The 17,279-nt window shown below is 36.1% G+C and overlaps 1 protein-coding gene across 4 annotated transcripts in view; it reads right to left on the reverse strand.

The window, feature by feature from the left end:
- TMX3 (thioredoxin related transmembrane protein 3) overlaps window positions 1–17,279 on the reverse strand; it is a 30,419-nt gene that overhangs the window by 7,766 nt on the left and 5,374 nt on the right. For 3 of the 4 annotated variants that reach the window (XM_074822770.1, XM_074822787.1, XM_074822777.1), the window contains exons 4-13: window positions 16,428–16,551; window positions 13,414–13,459; window positions 11,837–11,917; window positions 10,334–10,433; window positions 10,004–10,081; window positions 8,121–8,187; window positions 4,540–4,638; window positions 2,571–2,628; window positions 1,667–1,720; window positions 1,294–1,350 (exon numbers count right to left, since the gene is read on the reverse strand). In XM_074822770.1, the coding sequence (XP_074678871.1) occupies window positions 1,294–1,350; window positions 1,667–1,720; window positions 2,571–2,628; window positions 4,540–4,638; window positions 8,121–8,187; window positions 10,004–10,081; window positions 10,334–10,433; window positions 11,837–11,917; window positions 13,414–13,459; window positions 16,428–16,551 (764 nt within the window). The other variant, XM_074822795.1, reaches the window with a different exon arrangement.

Genomic DNA, 17,279 nt, shown 5'->3' on the forward strand with positions numbered 1-17,279 from the left:
TTAGGAAATAATTAAAAGCCTGTGAGCACTCTAAAAGCAATTTCCTATATACTACAAATTATAAAATCAGGCATTTTGCAGATTAAGTTAAACAATCCAGCTGAACAGATCTTGCCACTAGATCACTAACACTGTTAAGTGGCAGTTCTGTCTTCTTCCCCTTCATTTTCTTCCTCTCAGGGGCCTCATCTCCCTCCCCTGCTTCTTCACACATCAGTTCTGGTACTCAGCAGAATACATGGGAAGATATTTAAGGGTTTTGTTGGATCAGAAAAAAACCTCCCCTACTTGCTTAGCCAAAAAAAAAAATCAAACACTTTTCTACCAGATAAACAGGCTGGAACAGCTCAGCAGACAGTCAGACATGAGAGCCTGCACAGAAGCAGCAATTAATGAAGTGAGGGAGGTCTCACTTTTGGCAGCTATAAATCACCAGATCAATCATATCACTCAGTTTCACTTGAGAAATATCTGGTTTTAGACGAATTATATTCAGGCATTAATCTACAGACATTTCACAGAAATACAGATCTTGTGACTACCAAGTCCCCATGAAGCTCCTAGAACCTTTAGGGGCATGAACACATGCTTTGTTCATGCTTTGATTCCCAGGAAAGGCGTCTGGAACACTTACAGGGCTGGCATATTGACCTGTTTTTCCCTTCTTTCACTCAAAAAGGCCAGAGGAGAACAAGTAGTGAACTGTAAATGCCAAGCAACTTAAATCTCTAATTATGCACTTTTAGACAAGCATCATAAGAAGGGCAAATGACAGGCATCTTGTTAAACTACTTACGTATTTCAAAATGTTCCATGTACATAAAGTGCATACAGCATGTTCCATGCATTTTATGCTGCTTCTCTGCAGAAGAATTTTTCTATGCATGTCTTAAAAAAGCATCAAGAATGAAATGTGCCTCTCCAGAAATAAAACTCATAATGTATAACCATTATTTACATTTCCTGTTACAAATTGACATAACTTTTAATTTGTCTAGCACCCTGTAAATTTAACAAAGAAAAAAAAACCCACACAGTTCTAACAATCAATTTAAGCAAGCAGACCTAAAAGATAAGCTTTGCTAATCAGCATTACCAGTAAGCCAAATTTCTAACATTAATTATGCAGTTTAATTTAACAAACAACTGATACTATGATACATGCTGAATTCTGAGGACAGCAATTTATTTTTAACCTGTGAAAGGCAGGAATTCTTCATAAGATTTTTTTTCAATTAAATATACTTAGCAGCAAATACAAGAGAAGAAAGAATATTCAAAGAATTTACTTACTCCATTAGTAAACTATTAATGTAATCATTTCCATCCATATGGCCAAACTGGAAATCCCTGTAAGAGAGGCAGTGAAAAACAGGATGAGAAAGAAAACAGAATAGTGGGTTTCCGCAAAAGTTCTTCCTTAAATATTTTTCCTGTAACTGAAGATGAGAGCACACACTCAGCAATGTAATGCAAAAACTGACAATCTACAAGACAGTCAGTATCCCAAAACACACTCAGTTAATGGAATGGTCTTATTAAATATCAGTATATGAATATAAAAGCAGGCACTATAACATTTTTCATGTAGCAGAAAAATGACTGCTGTCTCAGAAATGTAAATGCAGAAGTTCATTTAAGATAACATAGTACCATGTGTGCCTACCTGTGGAAGTGATCTCGATAATCTCTAGCAACTTCCTGAATAATAGATTTTAGTCTGGAGGGGAAAAAAGTGACATTGATAATACAGGATATACTCTGCTAGAATACAAACAATAAATATTGAGATTTCCCTAATAGTACCTCATCAGCAGAAAGAATTCCCTATTCCATTAACAAAAGAGACCTTTTTCACCTTGGTTGGTTTCTAAGTGTTGAAAGGCTATCTACCACAGTCTTAACACGAGAAAAAAAGACATACAAGTCAGGCTGTTTCACTCCACCTATTGCCTTCTGAAGATGCAGCACTGTGACTCTGAAGAAAATCCAAAGAGATCCACGAAAATAGCACACACAGTGCTTGAACAGTATTTTCTTAGACTAATTATGTACGCAACCATAAGGGGACAGGGGAAGGTCTTGTTCCTCTCAGTATCTTCAGCAAACTCCAACCCAACTGAAAATGCCCCTTCTTAATATAAGTTCCACAGACAACTACTATACAAGCATCACTAAATTAATTTTAATGTAACTGAGCTGAAGAACAGCAATTTGTTTAAATTTAAGTTCATCTCAAAGTCATCTGAACTCAAATGCTCTCGTCTGTGTTTAAAAGGTGACACAATAGCTTTAAAAAGCTATGCGATCACCATTTGCTCCTGTGATCTCATTAACAAGCGGCAGAAGAGCGATACAGGAACTCCCATCATCTCATTGAACTCATACGTGCTTCAACAGAGCCACAAATTAGGTAAATTCAGTAGGCTGAAGTCATAAATTACAGAACATCCCCAATTTAAAACCATTACATTTAATCTGGCATTTCTTGATATTTAAGAAACTTCCAAAGTTCTCCATGTCGTACCAGCACATTTCTCCCATAGTGTCACCAATACTCAATTCTGTACCTGGTATGTTCCACTGAAGAGTTTTTATCATCAATGACTGCAATAGCCACAAGTTTTCCTAAAATAAGAAATAAAACACTTGAAACCATTTAAAAAGAAACACACATTCTCAGATGGAAAATACTCCAACCTAGATCAGATACGGTCCAGAGACAGGAATTAGTTTTAAGTATAAACCTCAATGCCAAATAGCCTTTTCCAGCCGACCAAACTGTGGTTTTCTTAAAGCTACTGAAAATAAATTAAGATATGGCCTAACGCCGCACCACTAGCGTTATATGAAAAGCCAACCTACAGAAAGAAGTTAAAAGGGGGAAAAAACACAGATAAAAATTAATTCCCTACTTAAGCTGCATATTTGCATATACCTAAATATGTATGGAAACCTTTATTATGTAATGGCCATTACAAGCTGATTCCAAGTGATTGAATCACTATTGTATGGATTCAGTAATGGCTATTTTTTACACTATTGAAAATTTGGAGTATTATCTTTATGGAAAAAAGCATGGAAAATTTACTGGCAGAGCCCAGAATTCATTACATCAGAAAAACAACTTAGTTCACAGACCTCTGTGAGAGAAGCTTAAAGACCAAACACCAGAATATACTGATCTTTTCAGGATTTACTTTGTGAATTTTTTCTGATTAAAAATAAAATAAACTCAAAGACTCCTAAGGTGAACCACATCAAAATATGTTTAGAAAGATGGACAAAGGTTCTCCAGAACAAGCACTCCCTGTTAGGAAAACAGATCTATTAACAGTGTAGTCATCAGCTGGATTAACTAAAGCCTCCAGAGCTCAGAACAAAGTTTGTTAAGTCTCTGTAGGCGCCATTGTTCACTCCAAACCCTCCTTACCAAGTCAATCTATTGCTCAGTGCCAACCTATCACCATGCCATAGGAAACATTACCCTCAAAAAAACCACCTCACTCTTGTTCAAGTAATACTGAAGAGTTTTGACAGCAAGAACAACAATTCGTTCCCAGACTTTCTTGTGAAATAGCTATAGCTTCCCCCCACCCTGCTTCTTCCATACCTCAATTCTCACTTTTCCCCATTTCTTTCCACACCCTAAGATGCTACCTAGTGAATACACCAGGAGACAGCTACTTTTTAGACTGGAAAAGATAACATAGATAAATTCCAGGTACTGAGTATTTATACATAAAGCTCTTAAAAATAAATGATGGCTTCTCCACTGTATTAATGAAGTCTTTTTTTTTTTTTTTTTAATTTGAGAAATTGTTAGACAAAAATGTAACAGGAAGAAATATACTACATTTAAACAATTTGTAACAGCACTTCTGTAAATGTAGATTATGTAGATATAAATGTAGATTATACGGTATCCTGGCCTGGAAAAATCAATGCTTACTTTCTTCTGCTACTTCAGAGTACGTGTACCATAAGAGCAGTACAAGTCATTTGCCTATTCCAGAAGTTACCTGGCTGCAAAGCTTTCATTTGGCTTGCAAAAGAAGATTACTAGAGAAAAGTTAAAGCATTCCAGGACAGGTCCACTTTAGTACATGCTCTCCTCCCTTCCTTAACATATCTACTTGAAAGGTATCTGAACCCATGAGATGCAAGACATATCTAAACCCTCCCATATTTGATAATTCTAAATCTAGTCGTAAAATTCCCTGTAGGTATTCCAAGAGTTAAGATGTAATTTATGCAAAACCTCAGCTGCTCTTAAAAGTCCTACTAATTTATTGTGAATACTATAGCATTAGACATACTAATTTTTATGTTGTGAGGAAAGGACTAGTGTAGGCTTTGGATAAAGCCTCTAATCAATAGGACAAGTCTCACCAACACCAAAAACACTGGCATTAGTAACTCTTAGCTCTGAGATTAATTAATTTTTGAGGTTTAGAAGACACATTCTTAGTGGTCTATAATTTTTCTTAGTGTTAAATACAAGAGATGCCAAAAAGCTTAGTGGTAGCAGCATCTCACCTGTATCTCCAAGTTCATACAGCGTAAAGCCATCTACATTGAGATAGCCTTGAAATCTTTCTCTATTTATCCAGGAAGACAAATCACCATCTTCATACTCTAAAAAAAAAAAAAAAAAAAAAAAAAAAAAAGAGAGAGAAAAAGAATGCATTAAAAATTGTTCTTTTTTTTTTGTAAGGTGGACAATCAGATTTACTTCTCTCAGTACTATAGCAGCAAACACTATTTTTTTTCCCCTTTTTCCTTTTATTAAACAAGATCTCACACATTTCTAGACATTTCAGTTCTAAAAATTCTAAAACTATTTTCAAATGTTGAACAAAAAGTGTTTTATAGCAAAGCATAAAAAGCTGATTTAATGATTATTTATTCCCAAATCAAGGATAACAATACTAGTCTAGAAATGGGTTCCTCAAGAGTCAGTACTGGGACCAGTGCTGTTTAACATCTTTGCTGGTGACATGGACAGGGGGACTGAGTGCACCCTCAGCATGTTTGCTGATGACACCAAGCTGTGTGGTGCAGTCAACACGCTGGAGGGAAGGGATGTGCCATCCAGAGGGACCCTGACAGGCTTGAGAGGTGGGCCCATGTGAACCTCATGAAGTTCAACAAGGCCAAGTGCAAGGTCCTGCACATGGGTCAGGGCAATCCCAAGCACAAATCCAGGCTGGGTGATGAGTGGATTGAGAGCAGCCCTGTGGAGAAGGATTTGGGGGTATCAGTGGATATAAAACTGACCATGAGCCAGCAATGGGCACTCACAGCCCAGAAAGCCAACTGTATCCTGAGCTGCATCAAGAGAAGTGTGGCCAGCAGGTCAAGGGAGGGGATTCTCCCCCTCTACTCTGCTCTTGTTGGACCCCACCTGTTCAGCTCTGGGGCCCCCCACGTAAGAAGGACATGGACCTGCTGGAGCGATTCCAGAGGAGGGCCACGAAGATGATGAGGGGGCTGGAGCACCTCCCTTATGAGGTCAGGCTGAGAGAGTTGGGGTTGTTCAGCCTGGAGAAGAGAAGGCTCTGGGGAGACCCCTTATAGCAGTAGGCTTTCCAGTACTTAAAGGGGGCCTACAGGAAAGATGGGAAGGGACTCTTTATCAGGGAGTGTAGTGATAGGTTCAGGGGTAACAGTTTTAAACCAAAAGAGGGTAGGTTCAGATCAGATATAAGGAAGAAATTCTTTACTGTGAGGGTGGTGAGACACTGGAACAAGTTGCCCAGAGAAGCTGGGGCATCCACTCCCTGGAAGTGTTCAAGGCCAGACTGGATGGGGCTTTGAGCAACCTGGTCTAGTGGAAGGTGTCCCTTTAGATGTTCTTTAAGGACTCTTCCCACCCAAACCATTCTATGATTCTATTAAGGTAACTGTGACCCAGTACAGAAAGGAACAGTTTCTGTCCCTGTTTTTAAAGTGGAGGCATCAAGTTTCAAAACAAATAAAGAGATACAAAAATCAGTATTTGTGAGACTCCTTAAATGAAATAGAAAGAAACCAAGAAAAAGTAGATGCATTAACAGTATTGTGAATGTAAATGTACAAGTATTTACAGATGATTCAGAATTAGTTATACTGAAGGACAGTTTCAGATGATAGATGTTTTAACATGTAAAGAATCAAATTCCAACACATATCACCAATACTTAAAATTACATCTTAATAACAAGTAAAAAAGTATACAAACATATACACACATATATAAATGCACATTAAATAAATTTGTGTTAAATCCTATTGTATATAGTGAATTAGCAATAACTTCAAGTTAACAATTAATTGTCTTAAGAACATAGCAAGCAATTCCAAGCGTAAAGCTTCACATAGATCTGCATCCCACTCCCCCACTATGGGGAAAAAAAACCCAAAACACATACCAGACAAGGCCAGAGCACTGAAATGGATTTTGCTAAAAAGCTTTTTCTTATAGCAAGCTCTTCAAATTTTTGCCCAATCATAATAGTTGCACATATAACCTTTTCCAGTCTCTTATACTTCATAACTTGATTTACAATAATGTTGCTATTATAAAGAGTAAAATTTTTACAAAGTAAATTAGAAACCTGGATTATTACAAGCTTTGTGTTTGCCTTGAAAAGCGTGGAAAAAGCAAGCAGGCCACACAGCAAAAAGCAATTCAGAAGTGTTTCTTTTTGACAAGCTTTTCTTCTCCAAGGCCATTTAAAAAAAAAAAAAATCAAATACAAATCAAGGAGGCTATAGAGTGAATTTTTATCTGGAGAATGATTGATAAGGCAACAGACTGAAAAGGAAGACAAGTACAGCCGTTCTATGAAATCACAAAGAATATCCTTCACAGCCCATCTGGAGTATTTTGCTGTGGTACTAATGATCTGCAGAAATTTAAACACCAGAATAATCTTTGAGTGATACGTTTTCAACTTAAAAATAAAAACGTGCATGTAAAACAACCTAAACCCAGAGTAGATGTTTTTGTAAATAAGCTGTGTACCTATAAGCCAACCCATGATATGCAATATAAGTACATGTGTGTATCGTGCATCTAACAGACTATAAAGCATGGGCTTTACAGTATAGACTGAGTGTAATCTAGCACTTATATATGGATATCCACACATATGGATATACACTTTTTATATAAATGGCAGGTGTACTGCTGTCAGTGGTGTTATAAAACATTACTGGTTTTAGGTGACCATTCTACAGCCTACACAAACAAGCCAGTTTATCCAGCCTAAAATTGTGTATCAACGGCTCCAGTGATAACAGTCCACATCTCCTTAATCTCTCTGAGGGACACTTTCAGAAAACGAGATCAGACTGAATGGTCAACCGTTCTACGTACACATGGTAAAACTCCACCAGTTACACAGGGAGAGGTTATGCTGTCTGATCCTTTCCCACTACCAACAGTCAAGCATCACAAATGTCAAAGTCACATGATACTCAAAGCTATCAGTTAAGGCCCTCAAAATTTTAATACTGGGAATAAAGGCAGAACCAGTTTCCTGCTCCTTCAGTTTTTGAAGAAAGGCTTGCTGTACTAAAAAAGTACACGGTTAGTATTGCCAAGGCACAAAAAGTTCAAACTGGACCCTTTTATGCAATCTCTGAGCAGAGTACACACTTGAAAAAATTCAAATTAACTTGAGCGAGACAGATGTGACTGTCAGGAAGAGCATGTCAGAGAAAATCTGATTAACTGTTTGGAACTGTAAATTCATCTTATGTGGGACCCCTCTTCAGTAAGAGTTTTCTTCTCTTTTGTATACGATGAATTTGGACAGTGAGTGAAGGGTAACTTTCATAAGTGCATTAATGCCAGCAAAGCAACATTAGAAGGCACATCTTATTAATAACATAAAGCAAACATCATCACTTCTAATTCAGTATTGCTAAAACCAATTCCTTCTCAAATGCATTTTGTTCCATAAGAACTAATTAGTTTTTTCCCTTCTCCTTCATGAAGGGGCTATTATTTATCATAAAATAGGGGAATTTCCCAGAACCCCAACACAACCTTCAAAAAAATCCCAACTGTTCCAGTTTCTCCACATATATTTCAAATACCTTGTCTTAAGGTAATGTCCACTTTTACTTACCATCATAAACAAAGTAAGTTCCATCTTTGATGACCACAACAGCAGGCAATTCTGGCAACGTCACATACTGAAAGAGGTGGTTCCCATTAATCCATGGAAGATTACAAGGTTTTTTAAACAAACAATCTTAAAATGTGGAAACGTAGTCCATGGGGAAAATCTCAAAATACATTTAAATGTTTTCTGTCTACGCTTACTAAAATAAATTTATCAGCTTCCGCATATTTAAAAAAAAACACAACATAAACATATTTTTGAGAAGCAGATCTGACAAAGTGTAAATGAAGCAGGATTTTTACTAGGATCTGCAGTGGCGTGAAGAATATTTTATTGACTGGACATGAACTTTAGATAGGAGATCATAACAACGGTTTTATCAATCATGCTCTCTGTTCCCCATTTGTGCTGTTGTCATCATACTTCTACTAAATGGACAGTCAATATTGTTGAGTAAAACAGTAACACTGATAGCATGTTAGCACAGTACCATGAGCGCTTTCCAAATGACATGCCTTCTGTAATCATCCTGCATTATCTTTACATTTACATCTAAATGTAAAAGCAGAAGGTTTACAATGTAACAGCTCGTATGAATGAGCAAGAAGGTAACTCTAGATGATGCTTTCTTCTCTTTATTTGCCCAAAACATAGTTTAGCATCTTTAAAGGGTAGATGACTATGTACAGCTTATAGCTTGCAAAAGATGCCTGAAGCTTGGAATGAGATTACCCAAGGTGATGAAACAAAGTCTAACAGTGAATACTGTCACGCAAAGCCTCATTACAACTACCAACGAATCCGTAACATTTTTGCTTCTCTCCATAGAATACTGCATACCATCACTACTTCAGTTTACATTTGACATTTGTGACAAATTACATTCAGTGAGAAAAACAGCTGACTGCTTACATCACTGTCATCAGAGAATCTCAGAGAGTTTGAGCCTTTTACACTCTTTCCACTGCACGAGTGAACAGTACTTTTCTTGCTCAGCTGGTGCTAAAGTGCAATATTCAGATCAAGGCAGCTTTTGATACAAGACTTCTGGAGATCTAACAATACACTATTTCTAATGAGACCAGTTCTACTTATGATGTTGGAAAATGCAGGTGCCTAAAAAGTTAAATTATGCTAGTTCTCATCCTGCTAATCCCAAACTAATTTCAAAGTCATGCATTATCAGGCATGGAGCAGACTTAGGTCCTACTTGGAGTTAACAATAAATGAAAAAGCCTCCTGATTTTGCTTCAACACATAAGCAACAATGGTTAGACTAACAACAGTAGTAGCAATTTTTTCCACCCTTGTGACTAACTGCCAGTAATCTCCTTGTTACAGAATCCTGCAGAGAGCCACATGAGCATTCTGCAGACAGTAGACTGGATCGGTTGATTCCTGGGCAGACTAATGTTTTGATCAGCTGTATTACACAAGGTGAAAATAACTTTAGGATATAAATATGAAAATAACTTTTATTAGGGTACCAGCGGTACTCCATGCCACAGACCCTCAAACTATTCATAAAAGTGGCTGGTGAAAGGGCTGTCAGGAGCAACAAGAGCTTTGTGTTGGCTAAAAATCAAAGTATCTACCTTCTTGCTCAGGCTGTACGGCCGATGTTGAGTTCTGCATATCTCCTGTTTATTAACACGACTGAACAAGTAATTTGGCCAATATAAAGCAATGACAGACTGACTCTCGGTTTGTATTCTTCGCCCATACAGACTCAAAAATTAAATGTTTCAGTAACGTAATTAGTTTGAAATTTATCAAAGCCAAATATATTGTAAGAAGTCATCTCTGTGCCATCAAAACAGCAAAATTATATATTTGAGGAGAACTATATCATTTCTGTGGAAATAGTAGGAACTGAAACAGCTTACCTCAGGCAGCACATCTTCCGAGGCAGAAAAAAAGTACGTATAAACTATTAGTTCTGAAGCAACTTCAATGTATTTTTCCTGCAAAAATACAAACAATGTTTTTTAATTTCTGAACTTCTAGTATGCTTCAAATGAAAGTTTTGTGACATATTTTATTTTCAGAGAGCAATTAGAAAATATGGTTATGAAACAAGATTGTAAAAACACTTCAATAAATGTAAAAAAAAGTGAGAATTTATTACAAGCATGCACTTCAGTCCTTTAGAAGATATTTTAAACTACACCTCTGAAGAGCCAAAAGAAGTAACTTTATTTAATCAAGCTTCAAACCTTTAAAGGAGATTCACCACCAACATACACAAAAAGTACACGATGTCTCTTTTGCACATGCTCGAACATATGCTGGCTAGGAAGTGGCCTGATGAGAGGTCTGGGAGGAAAGAAAAAAAGTGAAAGTAAAATCTGTTTCTGCAAGCTGCAAAATCCAAACAAATAAAAGTCCCCAAGAAAATGCCATACAGTTTTTTGTGGGTTTTTTTTTAAAAAAAACCCTTCATTCCCATATGCAAATTCATTTCATTTTTCAATTTCTTATTAAAGTTTCAACTAAAAGAAAAAAAAACTAAAAATCCCCCCAAAATTAACTTATTATGTTCCTCAAATAGCATACTTAAATTTGAAATTAATATCTTAGTACAAAATGCTGCTATGATGTAAACACGCATGCCACTTACTAGCCACAGAATCACAGATTGGCTTGGGTTGCAAGGGACCTTAAAGATCATCTAGTTCCAAAGCCCCCTGACGTGGGCAGGGACACCTTCCACTAGATCAGGTTGCTCTCAAAGATCAGGTTGAACACTTCCAGGGAGGGGGCATCCACAGCTTCTCTGGGCAGCCTGTTCCAGTGTCTCACCACCCTTATAGCAAAAAATGTCTTCCTTATGTCCAATATGAATCTACCTTCTTTCAGTTCAAAACCACTGCCCCTTACCCTGTCAGTACAGGACCCGATAAAAAGTCTCTCTCCAACTTTCTTATAAGCCCTCTTTATACAGTGAAAGGCCACAATAAGGTCTTCCCAGTCACAATAAGTCTCAATCATTTGAAAGATAAAATTCTGAATGCAAGCACAGCAGTTAGAAAATGTGGTCTTAAAATAAATAATCTTACAAAATTCTGGTAAATTATTACAAATCATTGATATTCCTAAACTACAGAATTCTGAACAATAATAATATTACGTATCTACATGAATGCTTCTTAATTATATTTAAGAATGAAAGAAAGAAATGAGATTCTTTTTTTTTCCCCAAAGATTACTGTCTATAACATTTTGAGGCCACAGGCCACTGTAGGGAAGGAAGAAAAAGCCAACAGAAACTGTTGGGAACAATTCTGTAAAAGCAATTTCCTTACGTTGCCAACTGCTGCAACTTTTCAGATGCACAAGCATATATTAAACTCATATTTCCAAAATAACTTTAGAGTATTAAACAGATTCTGCCTTAATAATGATGTCTATGTGTCAGTCAACCTTTAGGTCAGTATTCTTGTTTCTAGCTTCCATAAGTTCCATTTGTTCATAGTTTCCACTACTTTGGGAAGCCTTTAGTTCTTGCACTGTAAAGAAGGGATTGTGATTAGCCATCCTCTACTTACTTTCTCCATGCCACTCACCAACAGTCTCACATGCAACCACATGTATAGCAGAGTTTTTCACTTCATGTCAGTATCTTGTTCTTTTCAAAACAGACTTAATTTCTGACCCACCTCAAAATACTACAGAGGTTTTAAGTCACCAGAAGCAGTCTCACAGAAGAGTATACTTACCCTGCCACTCTATTAGCAAATTCAATTATATCATCTTTGGTTCTAGGTCCTCTATAGTTGTATGCCAAGTCACCTTTTAAGCTAGATAAATAGGAAAGAGAAAGAACAGAATTGAAATCAACAACTATATTTGCACATGTAGAATTACTCAGTCTTCACAGGTTTATTACAGTCACCTTTTAGCAAGTGATAAACAAGGTAATTTTTCAAATAGATAATAGTAGTGGTCAACAAAATATAAAACTCAATAACGCAATACAATGCAATTATGCAGTAAAAACTTATTTACACCATATCCAATTTACTGACTTGTAAAAATAATTAACATTTGTTTACAATTTTTTTTTTCCTAAATGACAGCAGTCATTTACTTTGTAAACACACAGTTCATTTGGAATATTTGCTCATGACCACCACCCAAACCAAATCCCAAACATTCAGCATTTATACTGCTTAGGGATTAGTCCATGTAAAAGACAAATATATACACTTCTTTAATGCTTTTTTATAATTGAGAAGTATCAAATGACCTGCAAAACCTTCTGAATTTATGTGTTTAATTAAGCTTCAATAAAGTGTTGGGTCAGTTTACTGTACTCTGCTGACAGGAGATGTAGCATGCTTGCATTTTAAGAATATTCAAGGAAATTTTACTAATTCTAACAGGCTTTTTTTGAATCCATACAAGTTTAGGAAACTCACAGGAAAAATAAAGTAACCATAAACTAAATTTTCTATGCCTCTATATGCCAATAATTATTCATCCTTAAAGATAAGTAAGCCAAACATCTCTGCCCCCTTTTTGAGAAAACTAACTTGACAAGTTTTATTATATATTAGGAATAGTATTTGTTTAAACAATAACCTGCTAACAAACCCTGTATGTTCATAGTAAAAAGTACTCAAAATTATTAAGTCTTTATTTAACTATACCCTATATGAATTATAAACAAGTACATAATAATATGGACTGGTATTTTCCTACAAGTTTTGTCTTTCATTGATTTTTTTAAATTACATGAAGCAAAAAAATTTACACATACTTCTCTTGTCAAACAACTGCTCTCACACTTCACCCTATATAGTAACCACTACTGTCATTTATGTAAGACTTTCAGGTACACTGAAGAGAAGAGAGAGCTAATTAAAAATAAGAAAAAGCAATCAGCAACCCGCAAAAAGTTAACAGAAGACTCAGGTATGCACTTACTGCCTGAATCACTCTAAATGTGTCAAATCAATTGGTGCATGAAATTCCTTTTAATAATATATATATTTGAAATATATACTTGTATATACACACTTTTACAAAGTTGCATAGAAAACGGCAATTAAATTAATTCCAAGTTTGTTAACCTGTTTTTAAGAATTCTGTTTCTAAAGATGCTTGATATTACTGAATTTCAAAGCAAAACAGTCCAGTAGAAACCAAAGATAATGCCAAAACAAGATGGTGGAGTATTTTTTTTTGGTTGGTTTTGGGGCTTTTTAGGTGGAGAGGAATTTTTTTTTTTTTACTGTAACAACATCAGTGGCACAGGTAACTGTTAGAAATTCAATGGGAAGCATCAACTTACAGCTTAATTGTTGGATAACCTCGCACTCCAAATTCAGATGCGATACCTGAAAGAAATGTGTTAATGCCAAAGTGAACCAAGACTTTCTTGCTCTCCTACCTTAACCTTTAAACATAGTTTACTATTCCAGTCACATAAGTAAATGAAAAACCTACCACTTAGTTCAGTTTGAATTATTTTACTTGCTTTCAAGAAGCTGCTGTTATGAAGCTACATCATTAAATTCTGGACCTCTTTCAGAAGTACTGCAGGGTCCCAGCATAGACTCTCAATTCATATGCTACAAGTCAAAAGGCATGAGAATCCTCTAGACAGACATGCTTGGTCAGTTTTCACCAAAAGGTAGTGTATATTTAATATGCACATACAATTGGCTGAAAACATCAGAGGCAAGAATTAAGCATCACGGATGTAGAGCTGTAAATACTAATGCTTAAGAGAAATATAAAAGACAATTAACTATTCATGCTACAGTAACGGGTAACAACAGAAGTGCAGTGTCATACTGTAGTAGTTTTTTAATGCATATTCTGCTGAGGTAAATGTCTACAGTCATCAACTTCACCAGAAACAGACATTTCATCATCAATCAGTTACTTACCTGCTGCTTACTAATGTGGTAAAAAGTAAGACAATTGCAAAACTTTCTCCCCCACCTCACGTTTGTTTAAAACCTTGTATCTTGCTCCATCAATTAGAGGAGTACAATTTGCAACCACCCTTCCAGTTGTGAACATAGCAACTGCCAGCTTAAACTACACTTTCCAGTCAATTCAGCATTTCCAAAAGTTGAACTAAGTAGTCTTCAAAAAAGGCTAAAGTCAGTCTAAAATTCTGACAATGCTTGTGCAATACCCTACTGAAAAAACACCCCTGTACTCAAAATGCACCAAGTCTCAATCTTTTTAACACAAGCGTTCTGCAGTTACCAACCACATGCCAGAGCAGCAGATGTGGGAGGAGTTGTGTACAGCGCTCTGAATAATATTTAGAAATTGTGACCCTAAGGTTGTTTGCCTGGATCAAAACCCTAATTGCACAGAACTACAAATAAAACTGGCAGCACACCTACCAACATCTTAGTCAAAGGAGACCGATATAAGAAATACGCATTACAGGATCAATTTGATTCTGATCCTTTTCCCTCACAGCTGTAATACATAGAACTAGAATGCATTAAAATGTGTATTAGAACATTCAATTACAAGAGCTGCTGACAGGCAGTTAATTTCTCCTTGTACAGCTCCTGAGCACAGTCAGGAGAACTACAAAATAGACTTTTTAAATATAATTTTTTAAACATCCCAGCCATGGAGTTACTAAAATTCTCTCAATGTTATGGAAGTGACTTACTTACATCGTCACCTTCACTTGTTGATACGAAGAATGCAGTACAGGCAAACAGCAGCAATTATCCTAGCCCCGGGTGTGCCATTTCTACTCTGATCACATACAGAGGCAGACTTCTGAGGCTAACCCCTATGAAAATTCAACCCATACCACACCAGGTGCCTGTTCTGTTGATATAACTGCTGTATCCTCATTCCACACAGCTATCTGAGGCATCACTTACGGGATGCTTAATGTGTTCAGCTGCAATCTCAACTCCCTGATGACAAGCTACCCATAGTTCAGATTTTTCACACTACTTCATATTTTTATTAGAAACACAAAGTATGCTGAGCCAACCATTCATACTCCTTCCCAGTTACACAAGTGCCCAGCTGCATTTCCTTCTGATGTTCTCAAGATTGAGTTACTTGGATTTCAGAGAATCTTTAGATTGGGAAGACATTAAGCAGAGTTGACTGAGCTTTTCATATCCAGACGCTGAAAGCTTCCTCTTTCAAAATAAAAGCATGAAACTATTTCAAAAGTTTTACCGGATTCTATTCTTTATAAAACTGGTAACAATCTGAGAAGAAAAACATTCCCAATTTTGAAGTTACCTGGTTGCATGATCTTGAAACTTTTAATACTCCAGACTTATTTTTCTTTAGCAAATAAGTATCTTTAAGATGAAACATGAGGTCAAACTTATGTGGTTTTACAGAAAAAGCTACATACAATAAATTGGTGTTTGAGACAAGATTGTTTTGATCTCAAAAGACCAAACTCTGCTATAAGTAAGCACAGAAAAATTGTAGTATCACTGGAAAAAGTATTCTGCATAATATTTTATGCAAATATAACAATCTTCAATAATCAGGTTTAACGGGTATTAACTGAAAACATCACATGTATTAACAGAGTTCTACTACACACAGATTTGACTTGGGCCCCACTGCTCCCTATGCCTTCTCTCTTAAATATCCTCCTGGTTCAACATAGACTTAAGTGAAATGACAATAGACAAGCACGCTAAAACTCAGAAAATACTGTTAAGCATGCAACAATCCTTTCATGTCTACTCAAATCACTTCTCTGAATACCTGAAGTTTTGAGTTTTCTTTGAAAACGTCAGTACATATGAAAGACATCAAAAAAAAGAAAGCCTTAAAATAGCTGAAATTGATTCTTCAAGAAGACATTTACAGAGAAACATGGAAGAAATTGGCTCAATACTGATGTAATGACTTCAGTGATTTCAGGTGGCTTTTGGTGTAACATGTTAAGGACCGATTACCGCCTGAAAAGAACAACAGCAAGAACACAAGCACTTGTCCAACAGTAATACAAGGAACCTGAAATTGGATGCTGTCAAGAGATGCACCACATAAAGATGCTTGTATAACGGTACTCTAAGCAGCATATCAAAAGCAGATCTTTGAAAAGCTTTTACCTTCTGTTTGTCAGGAAGAATTCCCTACACAAGCAGAAACAAGTGTGATAAAAACCGCATACCACAGCATGTTGCCACTTTTAGAAAGAAGAAGGTCAGGAAATTGTTCTCCAACAACCATTTGCATACATTTGCTATGATACAGAACATAAGAATGACTTAATGAAAAAAATTAAGAACAGTTTCAAAACAGAGGCTATCATGAAATTACCTCTAACCAAACCATACTTACTAGAAAAGGAAGTTGCATCCATCTTCCCAACTTTTACTGGAGAGCCCATGTTTTTCATTTCTATACCCACTTCATTCCACACAGGTTCCAGTTTCTTGCAGTGGCCACACCAAGGTGCATAAAACTGAGAAGCAAATACATTTGATTTAAAAAAAAAAAAAAAAAAAAAAAGAGAGAGAAGTTAATAAAGAGAAATAATTAAGAGATTCTATGTTAACCCTCAAATATATTAAGAACGCTTATTTTCCAGTCATGGTGGTCTAAGTCTTAATAAAATTGCAAGTTAATTACAAACCTGAAGTGACAAACAGAACTTTTATGAATTAGTGCTACTTTTAACATGAAAGCACAAGTTTGAAAAGAATACATTGAATTGCTCTACTATTATACAATTTCTTATTTAAAAATAGACTGTGTGGTAACTTTCCTTTTTTTAAAATCTCTCTTGGAATATTTTCCTCTTTTTTTGAAAGTTAAAAGATCATGTAATCAATCTATCCAGGAATATGAATTTATTTGCCAATAGAGGAACACTATTCTTTAAAAGGAAGGGCAATATATACGTGTGTGGGTATATACACACACACACATATAAGTATACTTCCCCAACCTGCCCTCTAGATTTCAGTTGTTCAGCAACTACTTTTATACAAGCACACTGAAAAATTGATCTGGTTTTCTCACAGCCTAGAACTGAAAGACTTTGTCTCATCTTTCTGCCTATGTCTTGCTGCAACACCTCAGTGAAATTATTAGGGAAGATATCAATGTTTTCATATAACAAGATCAGGTCACAACTTGACAAAGTTGGATTTTGTTTTCCTAGACATTACTGATCAATTCTGAATCAGG

The sequence above is a fragment of the Strix aluco genome, chromosome 1, assembly GCF_031877795.1.
Source record: "Strix aluco isolate bStrAlu1 chromosome 1, bStrAlu1.hap1, whole genome shotgun sequence".
Classification (NCBI taxonomy): domain Eukaryota; kingdom Metazoa; phylum Chordata; class Aves; order Strigiformes; family Strigidae; genus Strix; species Strix aluco.